Source organism: Megalops cyprinoides, chromosome 16, assembly GCF_013368585.1.
Source record: "Megalops cyprinoides isolate fMegCyp1 chromosome 16, fMegCyp1.pri, whole genome shotgun sequence".
NCBI lineage: Eukaryota > Metazoa > Chordata > Actinopteri > Elopiformes > Megalopidae > Megalops > Megalops cyprinoides.
This window is the reverse complement of record NC_050598.1, coordinates 284984-310399: the sequence shown is the minus strand read 5'-3', so window position 1 is coordinate 310399 and position 25416 is coordinate 284984. Positions and strand designations below refer to the sequence as shown.

Here is a 25416-nt window from a genome sequence, read left to right as displayed (position 1 = left end):
CAGACATCAATCACTGAATTTCTGATTCCATCACTAAAGCAAGGGGTTAAGTCTTCAAGATTCTATCACAGATCTACCTGTCTCTGAAGCGGGCGGAAAACCAAAGAAGGAAGAAAGTGAAGAATAGTGGTGATTATTTAGTGATCATTATATCAATAGACTGACTAGTTTAGTAGAATTAGTATACACCGGGACAATGATGAGCCAAGATCATGAACATGAGGAGATTGACGTTTCCCTAATTCTGATACAGTTTCTAAAGCTTCCAATAACCTGTCGAGTAAGCAATTAAGAAATCCCTCAGCAACCAGAAGTGCATTAAAGGCAAATCCAACAACACAGGGCTGTGGTCCCGATTAGAACGACTGAATTCTTTCGCATTTAGGATGGCACAGCTAACCCCCAACAGGAGGCAGCAGTGAGACAGCAGAGAATTTCAAACTACTGAAAGAAATGAATATTGGAGAGAAACCCTCGAGAGAGAATGTGCAAAGAGAGACAGCAGATGCTATATATAAAAAAAAACGCAGTCAAACTGTCGGGCAAGACAAAGCTTCAGTTAATATCAGCATAGAACTCGGTCCTTTGCAAAATACATACAAGCCCTGGAAAGATTTCCATAACAATATCCACAGAGAGAAGACATAACCCCCGTCAAAAGCATAAAGCACGAACAGGTTAAATCTGATGAAAGTGAAACAATAAACTATAATATTTATTTATTTGCTGTTCCTGTTTATAAAGCCACATATACTAGTAAAAGGTAGGGAACAACATATCACACCTTACGTTTTGTGGTGAAGCATTTCTATTAGAGCCCGACCGATTTTTAAGACCGATACCAATTTCGATATTTGAAGATTTAAAAATCCAATAATGATATATCGGCCGATATTCTTTTTTTTTTCAGAAATAGGTAACATAAACAAAGACTTTCCCTAACATTTGTTATGTGTAGTTATTTGAGTCCTCACCAAGATAACATGACATAGTGCAGTTTAAAAATAACCTTGTTTTATTGTCATAAATAGTACTTTGAACAAAAGTACAACAAAATATATTAAAGTTTTGATAAGTAAGAGTCAAATGTATAATAATACAAAAAAGGTTTTAAAAAATCATGTCATCTTAAAGTACGCAGTAAACAGAGTAGATGCTGCTGTTGAATGCATCTGATACTACATGACTGTGTGCAACGAGGACTTGCAACTTTGGGATTTCATACTACACGTTTGAAAGAGAAGCTAGATAACTTTGTTTGGCTACAAAGCCATGTTAGATACTTGTTCAGCTCATGTTTATTTATGTGTCCCCTCTGGTTTAACCGTTTTGCACGTAACTTATTTTTATGCTATACAGCACATTCGTTATGTTTTCATCAGCGTTATTAAGCTTCTGATAGTTTTCAATTAGCATTTGCTATATTTTTAATGTTAAATCACTGTTTCCTCAAAGGTAAAATTAGCTAGAATTTCTCCAATCTAGTGTTCCAATCGCACCAGTTTTAGCATATGCGCTAAACGGCTAATCACACCGTTGTGACCGTACGCGTGAAAGGGTTAATAATTTCCAATGCACTGACTGTAACTACAGACATGCAAGTTGCAAATATATTTACCATTGCTTCATTTAGGCAGAATAAGGTAAACACTATAGTTTAACTGCTCATAACGTTAACTTCCACTGATAAACATGGCATTAGCTAGCTTTGTGGGTAACCTAATTTAGCATTGGACAGCATACAAGCTGCTGTAAGCGATGTTGCCAGAGAATTTTTAGAAATGATGAGGGAAAAAATGATAGGACCATTGTTTGTTTACTCACTAGAACTGCCACACTGTTTCATAAATAAACCTATAATCAAGTTTGTCAACAGCTTAGCCTACACCACTCAAATACCATAACGTTAAACGTAATTTTGATGTTTGACTGACGGTACCGGCTTTCATGTTACTGCAGCAAAACCAGACATGGCTGACATGACCGTTGTCAGGCTTATTTAGGCTAAGAGGAGAAGTGATGGGGGATATTTATTATTATTATTTATTATTATTTAAGTAATGTATTTCACGTGACAATTATCATGAACACATGAACACAGATGATCTCCGTCGTGGACTACTCTGCTCAACTCTGCTCGGGTCAGCTGATTGTTGTGATTTGTGGCATTCCAAACACGTTACCAACAGTGGAGTTGCAGTGTGCCCTCTGGTGGACAAATTACGCAACGAAAACACTCATAACATGGTTGAAGGATCCATCTTCCGTCTCTCCGTTTCTTTTTTAATTGTCATTTATCGGCCGTTATAAACGCTGATACTGACAATTAGCTCATATCGGCCGATAATATCGGCACGCCGATTTATCAGTTGGGCTCTAATTTCTACAACACAGGCATTCTATATATTGAGCACAAAGTAAGCTTTTCTAATGTTATAGCTCTAAGTGTCCTGATTTACTAACCAGCGTATGAATATTCATGAAGGGGTGTGGTCTAAAACAGAGCATTCACAGCTAGCATAGCAGAGCAGACAGCACCTGAATTACCTGCTAGAACTTCTTCAATAAGGGAGTGCAGCAGAGGGAGGAACTCCAAACATGTGGTCATTATACAGAATATCAATGTTTTATGTTCTGCATGTGTGGAATGGATCACAGTCATAACTCTCGAACGGCTTTCCGCTCACCTTGCACCTCTGCCAGATTGCTCAGCACCGCCGCCAGCTCCTTGGTCAGCCTCTTTACCTCCTCCTCCAGTCCCCTCACTCGCTGGCTGCTCTGCTCCATGTTCACGCTTAGGCTGTCCCTTTCCCGCAGTGCTTCCTGCCAAGCGGGACACCACACAACCATAGCAGTCAGCCATCAGGCTCAGATCTGCTATAATAGGCAGTAGCAGGGCAGGGTGGGAGTGCAGCATAGCGGTAAGGAGCAGGTCTTGTAACTGAAAGGCTGCTGGTACGATTCCCCAGAGGGTCACATTCCCTGCACTGCTGTATGATAAGCACCTACGCTGATCACATCTCTGGTGAATCTGCAGATGAATATGAGTGTATCTAGGGTTGCAATGTGACAGGGCCCAGAATGGAAAAGTCACCGGCTCAATTCCTGTGTGGCAATCTGGGGAGCTGGTTGCCTCAGGCAACGTTCTTTACCCAAATTCCTGCAGTTAATATTCAGCTGTATACACAGCTATCATTTACATTTAGTTATTTAGCAGACAATCTTATCCAGAGTGACTTTCAAAAGTGCATAGAAAAAGGCTTAAGCTAAGAGCAGAGACTATGTCATTATCATAAGTGTCACAATCTGATAGTAGGAGTCATTACATAACTTACCACAAAATGTTAAGTGCCATGCTAGGTGCAAGAGGGTGTCTGAGGACACGGCATATGTGTTTAAGGATACAGTATGACTGTTGAAACTTTGGGGTTAATAGAGCCAAAGTGCAGTTTGAAAGGATAAGTTGTCATTTTGCAGTGGAAGATGGCCAGTGACTTGTATAAACTGGAAGCTGACAACACTGCTCCAAATAAGAACAAACACACTATCTTTGAGCATGTAAAGACTGCTGGGTGGTCATGTGTGGCACTAGCCCATCAAACACACAGTTCCCTACAGGGTTTCGCTTGGGGGTGCAGTGTGGTGTACTGGTAAGTAGCAGAGCCCGTAACCAAAAGGTTGCTGGTTTATTCCCCCCTGGAGGCGCTGCTGTTGTTCCCTTAGGCAAGGGATTTACCCAGAATTGCATCAGTTGTATAAACGATACAACTGTAATCTATGTAAGTCACTGGATAAAAGCATCTGCAACATGTTAATAATGTAATGTAATATAACATAATGGGAGTGGCTCTGCACCATTAGCTTGCTCTGGGTCTGTGTTTCTTTCTTCTGCGCCTCCTGCAGTTCCTTCTCTGTCCACTCTAGCTTCCCCTTCACAGTGTCCAGGTACTTCTCCACACTCTGCTTCTGCAGCAACATCTGGCAGACAGGAGCAGGAAATGTGGGAAGGGCATAAAATAAGTTTAACACGAGACTTCCAAGACTTGAACATTCTCGATAAATAACCATGTTCTGAGTGCACACAGTCACGCAGTAAGTATCATGCTATCCCACAGGCAGTTCATCACACCCATGACAGTAACAGGAAATCAAGGTGCAACATCAGCTGACATTACGATCTAGTTGGGATCTGATTCAACTGCGTGGCTCCTCTTATCTTGCACTTTACCAAGAAAACCGTACCTTTACACTGATGTGTACACCTGTTTCAGTGACCACTGTCTCCACCGTGACTGTTCAAGTCAACAAAATCATAGCCAAAACAGTCATGTGACTTCATTCATGGCTCACTACTCTTTATAATATGTGCTTTTGACTTAATAATTAACCATTCTGTTTTTAACGCCCCAGCACAACATCTTGATCCTGCCAGAATCTAACCATCTTTAATCTCAACTCTTCTTTCACAATCTGTGCCCTCAGCTTTGTGCAACACTGAAATATTCTTGCCTCATACTTTTGCTTCCTGTGTGTAAAAAGTTGGTGATGTTCAATTTCATTTGTTAGTTATCTTCTCATTCAAATTGTCCTGCATGACTGTAGTAAATGCCAAACTGTTTGCTTCTCTTTCCAGTTCAAAAGGTCTTTACACAGAGCATTTGTATTAGCAATAAATTGCAAGAGGTCCAAGCATGGAATTACAGAGCCTTACTCAACAGCAATGACTCTTTCTGCATTCTGTGCTGAAGCCAATTTTGACTCAAATGGCACAGAAATTAATGGCTGAAATGTTAGTAATGAGTTGCTTACATGGTATTTTGTCAAAGGCATTTTAAAAATCTAAATGTATAATACTACTGGACTTAGTCCTTCAGCTGGTTGCATATTTTACCTCTGTATCTTTATTTGTATGTTTGTTAGTTTTATTATTTTCATGTAAAATCTTTAACTATTAAACACAAGCACACTTTGAGGAAATTTCTTACATTCTGCAAGATTTTTAAGTCCTGTCATCTGTGTTGATTAGCCTCGCAAATGCTATTTAGTATTGAGGGAAACTGTAATTAATGATATGTGTATACTTAAAATGTAAAAAATTGCTTAAACTGCAGTCACACACTCTGGACAGTGACATCATTTCAGTGCTTAAGGAGGGCCCATAGGGCAGCCAGTAACTAATTGAAGTGGACAGGGCTTGGGGAAGTGGGTGTGAAGTTTTCAAGCCAATAGGAACATGTTCCTTTCCTCTACCTATTCCCTTTCTTCCCCTTCACCAATCTGTGCCAATACCTTCTTCTTGCTCTCTGGCTCTTCTTCTTTATGCTCTTGGTGAGGAAAGACTGGCATTCCTAAATCAGGGCCATGTTTGAGTCTCAGATTATAGGAAAGGAAAGCAAAAGAAAAGATTTCAAAATAAAACACAGGAATTAGCTCACTAACCTTAAGGGCTCAATACTCCATTGTGAAAAATGAGCAACAGGTGAGGGAGAGAGAGAGGGGAGGGGGAAAGGGACATTAGTTCACTGGCCTGTAAAGCAAATGTCTGGTAGAGAGAGAAATCAAGATGGTTTCTCAAGGGATGAGAGTTTCCAGACTTGTGCAATGTGAGTGCTCTAAACACCAGCAAAGAGGGCAACCAGTGAATATTTCATCTCTTCTTCATTCAAATCCAAACGCCACACTTCTAGCAAGGGAACACAAGTTCTGCAAAATTAACAAACCCACACGTGCCTTTGCAGATAGAACAAAGTCACGTGGATATGTGACAGGCTGCTCATTGACTTTGGTAGAGAGGGACTATGTGTACATCTGCTCCCCTAGTACTATTTCTGTGCTCTGTGTGTGTATGTGTGCATGTTCACATTTACCCTCCTGCTGTTTATGTATATGTGTGTGTGTTATGCTCATACATATACTCATATGTTCATATGTTCCTGTCAGTATTTGAGTGAGATGTAGTCTGTACTTTATCGCACTGTACCCGCAGTGTGTTGTGTAATGTTTGTTGTACCTTATCGCTCTCTGTGCCTGCGGTATGTTGTGTAGTGTTTGTCGTACCTTATTGCATTGTACCTGTGGTGTGTTGTGTAGTGTTTGTCATACCTTATCGTACTGTGCCTGCAGTGTGTTGTGTAGTGTGCGGGCCTGCTGCAGCTCCTGGTTCAGCTTGCTGCTCTCCTGTTGGTGCTGCCTCTCCATGCACTGCCTCTCCTTTTCCAGCTCTGACAACTCCTACAAAAGCAACACAATAACAAACACAAATGATTACACAACTGCTGTCTCTCACACATATACAAACCGCTTGTAAAACAGTAAACAATGAGGTCAAACAAAGACACTCGCAATGGCTGTACAGCGGTCATATGAATAAGGTAAATAGTGAAGCACACAGCTGAAAAGCTTTGGGAATTTTACACCCAGGTTCCACAAAGCTTTCCTGGAAACTGCCTTACACTCCTGGAAAAGTTTGCACAGACGGCATGTATTCTTTCTGTCAGACTAAGGCTGTGTAATATGACGATATACATACACTAGGGTCCAAAATTATTGGGACACTGGGCATTTTGTGGTTAAGTGTGGATGTGTCCATGTAGCTATTAGTTTCATCACTCGAACACTTCATCACTAATTTATGGTGTGGCGAAAACAGTTACATGTTGTGGCAACTGTTAACATTTTCAAAACATCTCTTTATGCGGTTGGCACACGATTGCCTGATGACTACCTGTATTTCCAACATTTTAATAATATGTATGACATTAATTCTGCCAAACAAACTGACAATTCCATGACATTAACTTAATTTTAAAAGGTACCTACATACTTATTGAGTGCAGACAAGTGAACAAAAATGACCATCACTTCAATTAGGCCTGACTGAATGTTGCCCTGCCCCCTAATTGAACACTCATACTGAAGCCTATATAAACCTAACAAGGCTGGAACATGGTCACAGAAGATGAAGCTGAAATTGACACTGACATAAATATGACTTTCCCAATGTCTGATGGAATATGCAGCAAAAAATATTGTGGGTTTTCAGAAAAAAAAGTGAGTGTCCCAATAATTTTGGACCCCAGTGTACACATATCGTGTGACGATATAAAAACATCTATCGTTTCATATAATGCTCTATCGTTTATTTCGTTGTGTCGCAAATCACACACTTTATGGCAATATTTTTCATCATTTGGACAACGCGCTTTGCGTTCTTCTACACGGTGTGGATGCAGGCAGAAAATTTCCATGGCAACACATACAAACATGGAGGAGAGTGAACGTGACACAGAACTATAGTTGAAAAGTGTTTTCTATTTACCTTTTTATGTTTTCTACATTAATATTTTATATTTTGTTACATGCTTAACCCTTTCGCATGTAACTTATTTTTATGCTATGTAGCACGTTACGTTACATGGTTATTTTTTCATTAGCATTATTAAGCTTCTCATAGTTTTCAGCACTTGCTATGTATTTAATGTTAAATTGCTGTTTCCTCAAAGCTAAAATCAGCTAGAATTTTTCCAATCTAGTGTTTTAATCACACCGGTTTTAGCATACGCACTAAGCGGCTAATCACACCGGTGTGACCGTACGCGCGAAAGGGTTAATTGAAATTTTTCACAAAAATAAAAAAAAAAAATCAAATATGAGTAAGTACCTTTTATTTGTTGAGTATATAATTCAAAATGTAATAAGAAATGGGGCTTTCCATGTGGTCATTTTATATAAACTATTTATTCAATGAATTTACAGAAAATGTGCTATATCGTGATATGTATCGTTATCGGGATATGAAATGACCTAGACTATATGGACAAAAGTATTCAGACGCCTAACCATTACATTGTAATGACATTGTATTGAAATACATATACACTATATGGACAAAAGTATTTGGCCACACCTGTTTTTCAGGGTTTGGGCTAGGCCCCTTATCTCCAGTGAAGGGCAATCTTAATGCTTCAGCATACCAAGACATTTTGGACAATGCTATGCTTCCAACTTTGTGGCAACAGTTTGGGGAAGGCCCTTTTCTATTCCAACATGACTGTGCCCCAGTGCACAAAGCAAGGACTATAAAGACATGGTTTGATGAGTTCGGTGTGGAAGAACTTGACTGGCCCGCACAGAGCCCTGACCTCAACCCCATCGAGCGTCCACTCTTCTTGGAAGGCTTTCCACAAGATTTTAGAGTGTTTCTGTGGGAAGTTGTGCCCATTCATTCTGTAGAGCATTTATGAAGTCAGGCACTGATGTAGGACGAGAAGGCCTGGCTCGCAATCTCCGTTCCAGTTCATCCCAGAGGTGCTCGATGGGGTTGAGGTCAAGTTCTTCCACATTGCATTGTACAAAATGTCTTGGTAGGCCAAATACTTTTGTCCATATAGTGTATATCGGGATATGAGATTTTGGTCATTTCGCACAGCCCTATGTCAGACATATGCACATAAACAGACACACAGACTGGATCACAATCAAACAGGAATACACAAGCGCACACACACAGACATACACATCACACTGACTCACAATCACAGGTTGTAGTCATAACAGTAACTAACATGCAAATGCTACTGACCTTTGCTGAGAAAGCACACACAAAGACAAACACTTTCTCACAAAGACAGAAAAACAAAGGCACACATACACACACAAAGGCACTTGATGGCTCACCTTCTGGTGCTCTCTCTCCAGGTCCTTCCTGCGCTGCTCGGCACTGCGGCGGCTGCTCTCTGCATTCTGCCTCTGACAGCTCAGCTCATCCTGCAGCTGCTTCACCTGCTGCTCCGCCATCTGGGCCTGCAAGACCGCACCCCAAACACATCATCAGTTATCCTCTCAGCTCCGCCTGAGCCCACCCAACTGGCCTGGGAGACAGCACCCCAAATGCATCAGCTATCCCCTCAGCCCCGCCTGACCCCACCCAATTGGCCTGTGACACTGCACTCCAAACACATCGTCAGCTATCCCCTCAGGCCTGCCTGACCCCACCCAATTGGCCTGTGAGACAGCACCCCAACGCGTCGTCAGCTATCCCCTCAGCCCCACCTGACCCCCCCCCATTGGGTCAGGCAGGTCTGAGGGGATAGCTGACGATGCGTTTGGGGTGTGGTCTCACAGGCCAATTGGGTGGGCTCAGGCAGGCCTGAGGGGATAGCTGACGATGTGTTTGCAGTGCAGTCTCACAGGGCACCCCAACGCATCGTCAGCTAAAATGGGCCTACGAGACTATACCTTGGATGAATCGTGAGTTATCCCCTCAACCCTAGATTCCACCCACCCTCAGCCCTCAGAATCCACACAGTTGTGATCCAGCATGAAATTCACAAGCATCCAGTCTTGACATCATATAAGGAATATCTGCACTGGATGGAAATCCACCACCCCTTACATCACATCCTGTCCAGCTGTTGCTCCACATGTTATTTGTCTCACCCGATCTCTCTCCTTTTCAATTCGGGTGTTGGCCTGGTCCAACTCTTCTCTGGCCTGATTCAGGTTCTGGTCCCGAGCGGCTAGATCACCCTGAACCTCTGCTAATCGGGTTTCAGACTCCCGAAGTTGGTCTGAAGCCGAACGGATCTCCTGCTCCAGAGACTGAACCCAAGTCTGCAGCTTGAGGATCTGAGATCGCTGGACTGAGAGAGGGGGAGAGAGGCCTTGAGAAAATGTCAGATGGGAATCTTACCAAATTAAAGAGCATTTGACCACATTTTCAATTTTTTAAAAAGCTTTTGATTCTATATGGCATGAAGGAGTATTCTTTAAATTAATTAATAGTAGTGTACAAGCATAATTTGATATAATTAAAACAATACATACAAATAACTCATGTGGTGTTAAACAGACTTTCCACTCAAGATAGGGGTGTGAGACCAGGATGCAGGCTAATCCCCACCCTGTATAACATCTATATTAATGAACTGGCACAATTATTGGAAAAATCAGCAGCACCTGGTCTCATCTTACAAGATACTGAAATGAAATGCATGGTCTATGCAGATGACCTGGTTCTGCTGTAACCTACAAAAGAGGGGCTACAGAAAATTCTGGATGTGCTGGAACAGTTCTGCCAGGCCAAGGTTTCACTTCAACAGACAACTGCTGCTGTCTTTGCAAGGGATTGTCAATAAAATACTGTCTTCCTTCTCTCCTCACTGCCTCACACACACAGATGCATGCACGCACTTCTTGTTCGTCCATCATAGCTGATGATGACCATGGCACGTCTCATTATGTTGGGTTTTGGTGGGTGCGCATATGGCTGAACAGACCAATCTGAGCCCGGAATTGTCTGTGGCACACTGGACAGGTCAGGGAGGATGTAGAGCTCTAAAGTGCAGCCACAAGTCCTTCCTTGGCAGATTTGCGCTGCTGCCTCTTCAACATAGCACAAGAGCTTCTTCTGCTCTCACAGAGTACTGCACCTTCCTGGACTTTCCTTCTCCAGTCAGGCCAGCCCTGAGCTAGAGACTCCCAGCTTTTCAGGACAAATCCAAAGCTTTTCAAGGAGGCTTACAGGGTATCCTTGTAGCACTTTTTTGGGCCACCTTGCGCTCGCCTGCCATTTTTCAGCTTGCCAAAGAAGACTTGTTTTGGCAGTCTCGTGCAGGGCATTCTGATCACATGACCAGTCCATCTGAGCTGTGCCTTCGCAAGCAGGGTAGGGGTACTGGGAATATTGGCCCTGCTGTTTCCTCAGTTCCTCCGTTTCTCGTTTCCTCAAATCCTTAAACTCCTACGGAACGGCTTCTAATGTCCACAGAGACTGGAAGATGTTGGTCAGTTTCTCGACTAGGCGAGGCCCTCCAGCCTTGTAGATTTCCACTAGGATGGCATCAGACCCTGGAGCTTTACCTGATGAGGGGAGGCTTATGGCTTTCCTGGTCTCCTCAATGAAAGGTGGAAAAGCAAGGGAATGGTTTATTTTAACTTGAGGCAGTCTCGCAATTGCCTCCTCATTTATGCATGATGGCTGGTTGAGGACTGTGCTGAAGTGTTCAGGCCACCTTGCAAGTATTTAGTCCTTCTCTGTGAGGAGTGTTGTTCCATCTGCATTCGGGAGAGGTGAAGTTCCTGAGTGTTGTGGACCATAGACCTGCTTGAGTGCATCATAGAAGTACTTGGTGTTATTACTGTTACACACACACACACGCATGCACATAAACACGCATACACACATACATTCACTCACTCACGCACTCAGGCTCTGTTAGGGATTGGTAAACCGGGAAACAAGTCTAGATGATTACAAAGATTTTTACACTACAATAATTACCATCACAAATACTAAAATAACACACAATGAATGATTACAATAATGATTGATGTGTGCAGTTACTGATGTGCTCCACAGATCAAGGCAGACAAATATACAGTCTTGCCGTGCCGATCTCCAGTTCACATCTTCGAGGGATGCACTGTGTGGTGTGTACATGCAGTACAGCCTCTCACTGCATCTGCACACATCCTTCACTCTGCAGCATACAAAAGTGATGGCATTTCTAACATACCTCTCCCTGAGCTGTGAGTTACGAAGCAAATCAGACAAAATGAGAACAGGGCAGTGGCCCATTGGGTATTGACCAGCTAAAGCATAAGAGGAGGACTGCGCTATAAAAAGCACCACCTTAGGGCCAGTGATAAGTAGGGTCATGGAATGATCCCATGTACAGTAAATTCTCTCTCCCTCACACACACACACACACACAAACACACTCACTCATACTCACAGACATGCACATATACAAATGCATATACACAAATGCGCAAGCACGCACGCACGCACACACACACACACACACACACACACACACACACACTCACACTCGACTGCATTCTTTCTGCGCACAGCCTAACCCTCCTATATACTAATATTTCACATGGGGTTAAATCAGATCAGGCCCAATAACCTGTTTCATAACCATTACTGGTTTATTATGCATGAGATTGCTGCAGCTGGGGAGGCTGCCCCCAGCCAAAGCTAGAGCACTCAGTCACGGGCGTTACCCCTGCCACATGTGACATCGCCATCCCAAGTGAGACACACTCCCTCCCTTTCCTCCTCAGTGTTGGTAACCGCTGGATTTACAGCAAGCGCTCCCTCCAAACGAATATGAACGTGCCCCTCTCTCCCAGCATGGGCAGGCCCAGACAACAGCGCTGCATCACCGCAAGCAGCAGCTGAAAGAACCAGCTGGAGCACAATAGGAGGCTTTCAGGCCAGAAGCACTCAGCAAACACTGCTCTGCCATTGACTCTCAGCCTGGCCGGCACTGTGCAGGGAATCTGCCATTCCAATCACACTGCTGCTGCCAAGCACACTTTGGGCTGGGGAATCCTCTCTCATATTATAGAAAAGCTCAAGACATTCAGAAAAAATCATTTTCCTGGGGCAGGTGTGAGTACAGGAATGAAACACACAGATGGGCTAGTTCACACACGCATGGCCCAGCTACAAATGTAAGCAGGCATGAGGGTGAGAGAGACAGACAGAGCAACAGACAACAGCAATTATTAAAGAATTCTTAACAAAATGAAAACTGACCCTGAATACTGCCAAGGCATGTGCATGAGCCAGAGTAGGGCCCTGGCAATATTTAAAAGTATGTTCTTCAGAAAATTCCAATCTGGCCTGGCAGAGAATAAACTGAAACACAAAGCATGCAGGGCAATTAGTTTTGTTCAAACATCTAACTGCACACAGAGCTTTGTTTACCAACAAGCCAAAGGAAAACTCGAAACAATGCATGTATAACCAAGGGTACAGTCACCTTTAGGAATACACACAAAGCAATCAGCAAGCTATCTGACCCTAAAAAGAAAACAGACCCTGAAAGAATCACCAGTGAAGTTATTATAAACAGAGAAAAATACTAATGAAGCACTGGCTCAGTGAGTATAGCCTGGCCATGGAGCAGGGTACCCACAGATAAGCTGTGCCCATTCAGAGACAGATCCGAATATTCGACTATTCGGATATTCATTCGTTGGGTAGATATTTGGTTTTCAATTTTGGGAATCGGATATTCTGGGTTTTTTTTGCTATATGTAGGCTATCAATAAAGGCGAACTGCAAAATACATTTTGTTAGCATGTTCTTGTACTATATTTATACTTTTTCATTGCACTGTTAAAATGTGGAAATATATACCATCTCAGCTTGTGCGCCTGACATCCCTCTCACTCACAAGAGTGAACATCACGGTGATGGGAAATAAAAAAGTAGCCGCGATCGCAGAGCTCGTGCTTTGGGACTGAACGGAGGGTCTACTGGTTTCGACCGACCCCTAGCTAAGTTTGTCACCCTGGAAGGATGGGATGCCATGCTTCTCTCTGCCTCCGGAGGGGCGCGAGACCATTTTTAAATATTGCGGCTCCGTCAACAGAGACGGCGATGAGTGTATAGGATGGGTCAAATGCTGAGGACAAATTTCATTTCAATGTATGCGAGTACTGAAAAATGACAATGAAGAAATGAATATAAATTTTATAAATATAAATCTCAAATCCTAAATTTGTTGGAGCTAGTATGCTGTTTCTGTGCTTCTGTTTCACAGCTCTTTGACAAGGGGTTGTCTCGGTTTCGGAGCCTATTATTATGAGCATTTATGTAGGTCTATAATTTATCCATGATAAGAAAAATTGTCACAAGCTCTTATGTCACAAAAAGTGCATAGATAGGATATCGTTCATCCAAACCCCTCAGGATTACAAACATATATAAAACACACCAAAGCTTTTGAAAAATGTTTTTTATTAACAAATAACAACACAGCCATGCGTCGCTTAACGTCCATGATATGCTCTGTGAAACAGGACGTTCTGTGATTTGGACGTTGTGCGAACACCATACTACACACAGTATATGGTATACTATGTACTGTACCATTATACACCTGGCAGGGCAATTACTTTATTTCTATGAGACATGAGATACACGTGTTGCGTGAGGGAAGCGTTGCCTTCGCTATGTCCAGTTACGTCCAGTGCGATCGGGATTTTGAAACTTTATTATAACCCTATGGAAGTATGGACGTATAAGCGAACAGAGGTTGTCTGAATGGATGTTAAGTGGCGCATGACTGTACAAACAACAATACTGTAGAATAATAGAATCCTTAAAAATGAATGCCTTTAATTAAACCGAAAGACACGTGTTGCAGCGCTATGCCGTCCATCTCAGCCGAGAACGGAGAAATGTCTGGGAGTCCTTCCCGAGTCATACTCGGTAAATATCCAGCTGTATAAATGGATAACATTGTAAAGAACTGTAACCTATGTACGTCGCTTTGGATAAAAGCGTCTGCTAAATGAATAAATGTAAATGTAAAAACTCAACAGCGCTGAAAACCAAACATTCATGACCCTCCTCCAACCTTTTAACAAATGCCCACCGTTTTGAGTGAGTCGCCTGAATTGAGCATAGTTCCTTCACACGTAGAGGTAAAGGCTTTAAAAAAGGCTTTAAGTCAGGGTCTCGGCACAAAACACCACCAGGCATGCATCATCAGACAAAAGACAATGTTGGCTATAGTGAAAGAGACGCACAGTCAGCAAACACAGGCATATAGCAGATGTACACCATAAGGTTTCACGTGCTGCAAACGTGTCATAATAAAGCGATAACAGTACAGTAACTGTCACTTACTGTCACTTATAATAAAGCGATAACAGTACTGTCAACTGTCACTGTCACTAACTTCCTACACGGGTACCAGTGCAGGTAAATTCCCTGTACATTAGTGCTGGCCACCCCATGACAAACCTCAAAGCTGCAGTGTGTTTCTAAAGGTGAATCAATGCTCTATCACTGCAAAGCTCTTTGAGATCTCTGAAAGGCAATATAAATGAAATTCATCACCATTATTATGTTTATTACTACATTTTTTTACCCAACATCTGTCAGGCTGGAAGTCCTGAGTCATCAGAGAGGCAGTGATAACAACATAAAGTCACTCACTCTCATTCTCGTTGCTGAGGTCTTCCTTCCCACAATCCCTGTGGCCTCTATAGTCAGGTACATCACCACCAGATGGCGACAAGGTGGCTGGTTGGCCCCTTGAGACAGAGGATGCCTCCTCTCGCTCCCATGGAAACACACCAGAGGAAGTGGAGTGATCTTTCCGGCTGCTGGAGCAGCGGGAGGGCAGGGTGCTATGCCGTTGCCGAGGGAACAGGGGGGATGCTCCAGCAAGCACGGCTTTGGGGCTGCAGTCGAGGAACTGTAGCTGCTGCTGGGACATGACAGAGAGAAGAGAGTGATACCTCATGTATACTAGTGTATGCCAGCACAGTGTGGCATATGGGAGCTGAGGGGCTACAGGGGCAGAATGATATATGGAAGCAGAGTGGCTACAGGAGAAGAGGGGCTATGGGAGCAGAGTGACATGTAGAAGCAGAGGGGCTATGGGGGCAGAATGACGTATGGAAGCAGAGGGGCTATGGGGGCAGAGCAGCTATATGAGCAGAGTGATGTATGGCATGCACACAGACTTACTCTGACATGTTTGCCATCGGCACCACCTCCATGTCCATCATCCCTCTCCCACCATGAACCTGCAGGTCAGAGAGAGGTGGGGGAATCACTTACATAGGCTGGCCACTAAGGGTGCTCACATACAAACTTTAATTCTGCCAGAGACAAAAGAATACTTCTTCCATATTCACTATAAACCGGGCCTTTATAGATCATTAGTCATTTAAAACAGCATTCTTTACAAGGACTCCACTGTCTATTCACACTTATTTTTTAGTGTGGGTTATCATGTTTTTCAAGCATAAGCTCCTTTTCTGGACAGCATGGTTAAGATGTGAAGAGCAAGAAAAATGAAGTGTAGGGTCATATCAGTACAAAAGGCAGGTAAAGAGAGAGGGAAGGGGACACGGAGAGGAAGGAGTTGGGGGTGGGGGTAGGGGGGTAGGGAGTAGGGGGAAAAGCAGCAAACAAAGGGGCAGAGGGAGGGAGAGAGGTGAAAGAAGAGAGGAAGGCAGGTGGCAGGAGGAGACAGGTGAGGAGAGAGGGGGAGGGACAGGAACAGTTAAATGGAGAAAGGATGAGGGGTGGGAGTGATGAATAGAGGGGGGTGAAGGGAGAGAGGAAAGGAAAGGCAGGAAAGTAGAGAGATGGAGGAGGAGTGAGGGAGAGGGAAGGTGGCAGGTGAGGGGAGCGAATGAGAGAAAAACAAGCAGGCAGGCTTACGGTTGTGTTCCTGCGGGGTGGACATGTTCCAGTAGGGAGTGGAAAAGAGCACGGAGTCCCCTGAGCTGCTGGCATTCTGCAGCTTCTCCAGCTCCGCCTTCAATCTGGGGAGACCAAAGACACACCCATCACAGCCTGAAAGGCTGACCTACTCGAAGCACACACAAAAGGAACTACTCCCTGCTCTGCCCTGAATATAACACTGCCTGAAAACACTTCACCTCTATCTGCTTCTCTTTTCAGTTTAATGTGCATTTTAAATGTTTTGGCGTTGCAGAGATTAAATTTATACAATATGAACCCGAAGTTACACATCAGACAGACCCATCTCTCTGACATGAATCTATATGAATCTGAAGGTACACACCAGATAGAACCATTCTTTCACCACTTTGCTAATATTTTGTGGGACAGTCTGTCTGTCCATCTGTCACCTTCTTCCCCCGCTTACAGATGCAGAAAAAAGCCATTAAATTATTATCAGTACCACGTTACCCCTCTTCTTCTGTCTCACAGAATAGTGTCCTCATGAAAGCAAATGGAGGAACGGTTGAGAGTGTTGTGGCCCTCCATGGCCCTCCATGCCCCAAGTTCTGTCCAGTGCGTCATCCCTTCCCACTGCTAACATCCTCATATCTCCTCTGTTTAAGGTCTTTTGGATTTGAACAGAGACCTGTTTTTTTATCCTCTGCCTTGGTGTCCTTCTGCAGTGCTCATTGAGTGTGTTTCTGTATGTTATGTGTGTCTTTTGTCATTTTGTGAATTGCTACTGTAACACTGGAATTTCCCCTTGGGGATAAATAAGGTACTCTATCTATCTATCTATGTTCCATGTTACGTTACAGTTAGTTACTTTGCAGATGCCCTTATCCAGAGTGACTTAAACAGCTTACCACTTTAACATTGCTGTTCATTTAGAAAGCTGGGTATTTACTGATGCAATCTGATTTAAGCACCTTGCCCAAGGGAACAACAGTGGCGCTCCATCAGGTAACTGCATCACCAACCCTTGGGCCACAAGAACCTGCTCTGTACCACCTGAACATACTGTTGTCTCAGGGTGTACTCACACTAGGCGATTCGTACCGTGCCCTAGCACGTTTGACCCCCAAAGTCCAGTTCGTTTGACTAGTGTGTTCGCTCCGTACCATGCCAGGGCACGTAACTCAAACATGACGTCACTGATGCGACTGTCCCATTTAACAAATATATCCATTATAGCAACAGTTAGCTGGATATCTGTTAGTTACAAGCCCCATCATAATAAATCCTTTAAACCATCATTTGATTAGCTAGCTGACATCCATAAATATAACAAGCGAGCTACCTCCAAAATGATGTTTTGATAGATCTACAGAACTAACCAATCAGCCAACCTGTTTAAGTAGCTAATCTTCAACAATCGTGCAGATAGATAGCCTGCTAGCTAACTAGCTATGTTTGTGAAATCTATTGCTAGATAGCTAATGTTAGCTCCCCAGCCAGTTAGCATCGATTATGCAACGCAGCGATTTTCAGTTAATCGTACTGCGCATATAAGATTTTAAGAACAGGCAGCTGACGTTGAGGGAGGAATTTGGAGCTTTACTCGCTGACTACAATTCAGGTTCATCAATAAGATGACAACCAGACCCGTTATTAATCCAAATATTCTCGACTGAATTGAAAAGTGTACTAAGTAGTAATAGAAGATGTTTGTTGTTGTAATAATGACAGTAGCGCACACACAAGTAGTAGCCCCAATTGATTAACATTAGCTAACATTATTGTGATTAGGCTACTGTAATCTGACACAAACCTGACACAAAATATTGGTCTGTCCCTTAGCATAATGACTAAAACGTCAACTGCCTCCGTAAAAAATCTCATACATGCAGCATGATTAACTGAAAATTGCTGCATTGCATAATCGATAAATCTACAAGGCATATGACAGGGCCGTGTGTCACTGCGCCCAAAACGACTCCAAATAAGCCACAAAGTAAGTACAGTCATGAACTCCATTGTGCTGTGCAAGAGCGCTTTTCTTCAACACAAAAAGTCGCATCGTGATGACGTAAGCGTGCTCGAGCCCAGAAAGTTAAGCACAATGTGAGTGCAGGCCAGCAGGGGAGTGGGGAGGGGGGACAATCGTGCTTGGGCACGGTACAAGGCAACCAGACCTAGTGTGAGTACACCCTTAGTCCAAGACATTTTATTTTCATTGTCAAACACAGGTGTAGTATCACCAAATGACTGGTAGCATTTTTAAATGAGAGCCGTAAAGGCAGGTCTCCATCTTACCGTTTGACCTCCTGTGCAAGGGAGTGTGAGAGTGAGTGGGCAGAGTCCAGCTGCCCCTGCAGGCTGCACACCTGGGCCTGCTTCACCTGGAGCTCCTGAATCAGCCGGTCTTGAACCCGTGCCCCTGCCTGCACCTCCTCCTGAGTGCTCTGTAGGTCTCGCTGCACGCCAACCAGCTCCGCCCGCACTTCCTCATACTGTAGGGGGAGAGAGGGCACTGCTAGGTATCGTGCACTGATCTGTAACCTCACTGTGCATGTGTGCATGTGTATATGTGTGCACATGTGCTAAACATAATGCTACATATATTATATATATTGTATATTATATTATATATATGGTATACGATATATGATATATATGCTGCTCAAAAACATTAAAGGAATGCTTAAATCACACAGTGGATCTCGAACGAAATATTCAAGTCGAAAATCTTCATTGATATACATTGTGTAATTTGTTGAGAACAAAATGACGTAAGAATGGTCAATGGAAACCAAACTCATCAACCCATTGAGGGCTGGATTCAAAATCAGACTGATAATCAAAGTGAAAAATCAAAAGCACAGGCTGATCCTACTTGCGTAAATTTCATCACGACAACTCATAATGTGGCTCAGTAGTGTGTATGGCCCCCGTGTGCCTGTATGCACTCCCAACAACGTCTGGGCATGCTCCTGATGAGACGGCAGATGGTGTCCTGGGGAATCTCCTCCCAGACCTGGACCAGGGCATCAGTGAGCTCCTGGACAGTCTGTGGCGCTACTTGGCGGTGTCGGATGCGCCGATACATAACGTCCCAGAGGTTCTCAATTGAATTCAGGTCTGGGGAACGTGAGGGCCAGCCAATGTAATCAATGCCTTCGTCATCCAGGAACTGCCTACACACTCTGGCCACATGAGGCCGGGCATTGTCCTGCACCAGGAGGAACCCAGGGCCCACTGCACCAGGGTAAGGTCTGACAACGGGTCTGAGGATTTCATCCTTGTACCTAACAGCAGTCATGTGGAGGTTTGTACGACTCTCCAAGAATATGCCTCCCCAGACCATCACTGACCCACCACCAAACCGGTCATGCTGGATGATGTTGCAGGCAGCATAACGTTCGCTACGGCGTCTCCAGACTCTTTCACATCTGTCACGTGTGCTCAGTGTGAACCTGCTCTCATCTGTGAAGAGAACGGGGTGCCAATGGCAAAGCTGCCAATTTTGGTGTTCTCTGGCAAATGCCAATCGAGCTACACGGTGCTGGGCTGTGAGCACAGGTCCCACTAGAGGACATCGGGCCCTCATGCCACCCTCATGGAGTCTGTTTCTGGCAGTTTGGTCAGAAACATGCACAAGTAGCCCTCTGGATGTCATTTTGTAGGGCTCTGGCAGTGCTCCTCCTGTTCGTACTCGCACAAAGGAGCAGATACCGGTCCTGCTTCTGGGTTGTTGCCCTTTTCCGGCCATGTCCAGCTCTCCTCGTGTAATGGCCCGTCTCCTGCTATCTCCTCCACACTCTGGAGAATGTGCTGGGAGATACAGCAAACCTTCTTGCGATGACATGTATGGATGTGCCATCCTGGAGGAGCTGGGCTACCTGTGCAACCTGAATGGGCTGCAGGTACCACCTCATGCTCCCAGGAGTGACAAGAGCACTAGCAAAATGCAAAACTTGAGAAAAATCAGTCAGGAAGGATCAGGAAAGAGAAATGGTCTGTTCCTTTTTGGGGGTTGTCTTGCTGTTGCCTCTCCTGTCCATTTGTTATTGCTTTCATTTGCACCAAAGCAGGTGAATCTGATTCACAATCACTTACGCTTCCTACCTGGACAGGTCGATACCCCAGAAATTTAATTGACTGGGTGTTATACTGTGATGATTGAATGTTCCCTTAATTTTTTGAGCAGTGTATATGTGTGTACACACACACACACACACACACACACACACACACACACACACACACACACACACACACACACACACACACACAGAGTGTACACATGCACGGCTCTGTACGCCAAAATGGAGGGACTATGTATAAAAATTGCTGTAATTCTTAACAGTTTATATGATATTTTGTTAAACCCCTTGAATTAAAGCTGAAAATCTGCACTTCAATCACATCTTGATTGCTGCATTTCAAATCCACTGTGGTTGCAGACAGAGCCAAAATCATGAAAATTGTGTCACTGTCCAAATAATGGACCAAAGTGTATATATGTGTGTGTATGCACACACCTGTAAACTTGTGCACATGCTTGCGCGCATGTATGTATGTATGTGTGTGTAGTTTTGTCTTTTAGTGTGTATATTTGTGTGTGCCTGAGTGTATGTATATGTGGGTGTCTTTGTATGTGTGTATGATCATGTATGTGTACATGTGGGTGAGTGTCTCCGAAGGTGCATGAGTGTGTGATTACCTTCAGTTTCTGCTTGTTCAGGGCTGCCTCGGCGTTGTCCAGCTGCACCTGTCTCTGCTGTCTCTCCCGCTGAAGCCTCTCCTGATGGTCCTGCAGCTCCCGCACCTTCTGTAGGGCTCGGCCCGAAAGCCCTGCCACCCAGTCCTCCAACGCCCAGCTCATCCCAGAGTCTGAACAGCCAGCAAACAGAACCAGGATGTCAGGACCTCACCATGCAGTCAGGCTGAGCTGTGAGGAACCGAGGCACGACCAAGTCATACATAAGTGTCCACCATAAACCAATCATGAAGCAGCTGCAATAGCCAACTGTCCATGTCCGTGTGTGAGCACAAGGCAATACATTCCAAAAATAGGCCTGATCTTTTGTGCATCACAGTTACCTGATCTGCACTCCTGCCTCTGCTACAGTCGGGGAGTGCATTCGTCTCTGTGGCGTATACATACGCAGGTGTGTATTTCTGTACACATGGAAACAGGAAGGCACACAGCAGCAGGTTGTTTCCTCCAGGGGCAGAGGGCTACAGCTGGAGAACGCTGCTGCCAAAACAGCACTCAACGCACTGCCGCAGGGCTTGCTCCCCACGCTTGCACACCCGTGACAATCAATAAAACACACACATAGGAAAGAGGTCAACAAGTTCAAACTGTGCGCGTGCACACACACACACGCACACTCACACACAAAGAATCATCAATGAGCTCAGACTATGAACACATACCCATTCTCAGATCATCTCACAAAGGAAGTGTAAGGAATAATAATAAAAAAATTCCAAGGCCCATAGAGGAAGTTCAGCAAGGGTGGGAAAAGGAATGAGGACAAACAGGACTGAGAATCTAGTGTTGTGTAAATCGCAAAGCTCAGTCGAGCCACTCCACACACTGACAGGCATGCCCCTCAGGCAAACTAATGGGGATTAGCAGACACGGAGACAGACAATCCACAAAGCACATACGCGTGTGCAGACATAAGCGCAGCTACACACATTCACTGGATAAAATTCACACATGCACATAAACATCAGGGCCCAAAGAAAGGGTGCATGACATGCACAGCACTAGCCATGCGACACGTCAAATACTAAGTATAATACTATAATAGAGCTCCCTCTCCAGGATCAATGCCCGCAAAGCTGCTGGTCCCGACAACATACCTGGCCGTGTGCTGAAGGACTGTGCAGAGGAGCTCAAAGATGTCTTTACAGACATCTTCAACACCTCCCTGAGCCAGGCAGTTGTCCCTACCTGCTTCAAAGTAACCACAATAATACTTGTGCCAAAGAAGCCATCTCCATCCAGCTTCAATGACTACCGCCCTGTTGCACTGACGGCCATCTTAATGAAGTGCTTCGAACGGTTAATCATGCAGCACATCAAATCCATCCTCCCTCCCTCGGCCCATTCCAGTTTGCATATCGAGCCAACCGGTCCACAGATGACACAATCTCCACTGCTATCCACTCAGCCCTCACCCATCTGGAAAAGAAGGACTCATATGTGAGAATGCTGTTCATAGACTTCAGCTCAGCATTCAACACAATCATCCCCATGCAGTTAATTCAGCAGCTGGATCACCTGGGCCTTAGCACTCCACTATGCAACTGGTTACTGGACTTCCTCACTGGAAGACCACAGGCAGTTCGGGTCGGCAACCACACACCCAGCAACATCATACTGAACACTGAAGCCCCTCAGGGATGTGTGCTTAGCCCCCTTCTCTTTGCGCTGCTGTTTGCGGATGACACAACTGTGGTGGGTCTCATCACCAACAAAGATGAGGCTAACTACAGGACAGAGATGAGCCAACTTGCCAAGTGGTGCAGCAACAACAATCTCTCCCTGAATGTGAAGAAAACAAAGGAGGTGGTCGTCGACTTCAGGAGAGAGCACACCCAGCATCATCCTCTGACCATCAATGGTGCAGCTGTGGAGAGGGTGAGCAGCACCAAGTTTCTGGGTGTGCACATAACAGAGGACCTCTCCTGGTCAAACAACATCACATCACTGGCTAAGAACACTCAGCAACGCCTCTACTTTTATATTTCTAAACCTACCATGTGCCTTGATGCCCTTGCTGTAAACATTTGTAGCTTGTTCTGTCTCTAATGTCACACATTTTTATTTATGTCTATGTTATTGAGCCATTTGTATTTATTGTATATCTGTGAAAATTCTTGTTCTTGTCTCTCAGTGTCACCGTGTTACGTCGAACTGTTGTATTGTCACCGTGGGCCTGAGAGAAATGCAACTTCAAACCTCCGTATGTCCTGTGCATATTGGAAAATTGACAATAAAGTTGACTGTGACTTTGACTTTGATAATGCTAGTACAGAGAGAAGGTGTGAGCAGGGACCGCTTCCAGGGAGACAAGGCTATAAAAGCGTATTTTCAGGGAGTTCTTGAGCAGCTCAGTGCTTACGAACCTCTCCTTGAGCGCAAGTTGAGCCCTATGGTCCAAGTTCAAATTGTCTGCTGATGATGTCAGGGAGCTCCCAGTGGCAAAACTGACTTCTTTTCACCAGGGATAGGGGTGGGTATGTTGGCAGAGGTTGTATGGCTGACCGCTCTCAGCGATTTGTCCTGTGACTCATCATACGAGAGGCTGCTGGGACAGCCAAAAAAGCATAACATCAATGCAACTGTGAAGGCAGGGATGGGTATCAAGAACCAAAACTAAATTGGTACCGGTTCCTGACTGGTCAGTACCATTGATAAGCTCATGGACAAACAGTGCTGCTATTGGTATTTATGTAAAGTTAATTTATTCTAACATAGCTGGCATTTTCAAATGGTTGATGCTAGATTTGATTAGCAGGAGAGATGGGAGGGACGCTCTGCTCCGTGTGACGAAAGCGTTCGCATGCCTCTGATTGGCTAACTCTTACCCTAACCTTAATCATTTCAAATGCAGTGTCATTCTGTGCTCTCCAGTCATGGCTGATAAGGCAATACATTCAAAAGTGTGGGCTCACTTTACTAAATTTAATGAAAATGCAGCTAAATGCAATATATGTAAAAAGGTAGTTGCGTGTAAAGCGGGCAACACCAGCAACCTCATGAAACACTTACAAATACAACATTCTATAAATCTGAAGCAGTGCAGCGTGTTTGACTGCTTTAGCAAAACGGCTGCTGCACCCACGTCCTCAGTGCAGCCTCCCGGCTCTGATGCTGATGGGATTTGCCAATCTAAAAATGAAATTGTCTCGACCTTCTCAAGTCAAGGTAACACTTGTTATCGTTATAAGAATAAGACTGTAGTTACTAACTCAGGACACAGTTCGCATCGGTTTTAAGCACTTCTCATTTATGTTTTTAAATAATCCCATAGACAATGTCAGCTTCATCAGTGGATAGCAGAAGTCAGACACCCAAGTCCAACCCATTCTCCATCGCTAGATGAGAGAAAATGACACAGGAAAAAACAGCAGAATGTCACAGGATTGTTGTGAAAGATTTACAGCCCTTCACTACAGTGGAGTCCAGTTGGTTTAGGTATTCTCGGTAGCCAATAGCTAGCATAGCATAAATCACTAACTGCTAGGTAACCTAAGTTTGAACTTAGTGTGAGCTGTCCTGACAACCAGAGAGCTTACACTATGTAATTATTATATAATTACAATAATATAAAATAAAATAATAATATATATAAATAATTATGGAGAGTAGTATCAATAAGAGTACTGATAATTATTGGTATCAATAAGCAGTCTCAGTATCGATATTGGTATCAATAAAATCCTAACGACACCCATCCCTATGTGAAGGTGCAAGAAATGTTTTCTGAGGTTCTGTGATATATTAATAAATACGTTTGTAGGTAAGGAGACCTTGTTGCAGCATTTTATGTTATTTACACTGCTTTTATTTTGGTCAGATGTTTTTAAGGACTGAAAACCCAAAGCCACCTCTACACCCTGGTTTTGAACTCCTCTGCAGGACAGCCAAAAGCAGAGCTGGTTTTTCCTACTGTCAGAAGCATTATTGCATGAGTATAGTGCATCAGGTTAAAAGGGCCTGGAAGAATGAACTCTGCGGTTCAGTCATTTCATTTACTGCATCTCTGAGAAATGAGAACAAAATTTTGTGAAGAAAGCAAAAGACACAATCACAGCTTTGCAAACAGCAACACATAAAAAATGTTTACATGTTCATATAACCTGGCTTTTATTTTTGCTTTTAATTTAACACAGGAAATAATGTGATCAGATTAATTTGAAAAATGAGCACCTCTGCAGATGTGTCCCCATCCAGCCGGGTCTGGGCGGATCTGTGGCTTTCCAAAATGTCACTAGTCACATTGTATATTACATCCATTTGCATTACATTACATTGCACTGTAGAGGTAGTAATGTAGGGTCCACCTCCAACAATGGCCTCACATTCCAGCCATCCGTTCACACCGGGAGCGGCGAGAGCGTCAAAGCGACCGGAAGTCATTCATTTTCTACGTGAGCCAGCGTCTCTCGGCTGCGAGCAACGACATGACCGTTGGCGGCGCGTCTTGGCCGGTGTGGGC

At 44.1% G+C, this 25416-nt stretch overlaps 1 protein-coding gene across 1 annotated transcript in view; it reads right to left on the bottom strand.

Moving 5' to 3' along the window:
• si:dkeyp-115e12.6 (centromere protein F) overlaps positions 1-24298 on the bottom strand; it is a 28846-nt gene extending 4548 nt beyond the window's left edge. The window contains exons 1-11 of the mRNA XM_036548364.1: positions 23321-24298; positions 20898-21067; positions 18488-18684; positions 16205-16308; positions 15503-15561; positions 14966-15239; positions 9439-9641; positions 8677-8802; positions 6103-6231; positions 3856-3978; positions 2688-2823 (exon numbers count right to left, since the gene is read on the bottom strand). Of these exons, the coding sequence (XP_036404257.1) occupies positions 2688-2823; positions 3856-3978; positions 6103-6231; positions 8677-8802; positions 9439-9641; positions 14966-15239; positions 15503-15561; positions 16205-16308; positions 18488-18684; positions 20898-21059 (1513 nt within the window). The 5' untranslated portion in view covers positions 21060-21067; positions 23321-24298. The remainder of the gene's footprint in view (positions 1-2687; positions 2824-3855; positions 3979-6102; positions 6232-8676; positions 8803-9438; positions 9642-14965; positions 15240-15502; positions 15562-16204; positions 16309-18487; positions 18685-20897; positions 21068-23320) is intronic.
• Between the last annotated feature and the right edge of the window lie 1118 nt (positions 24299-25416).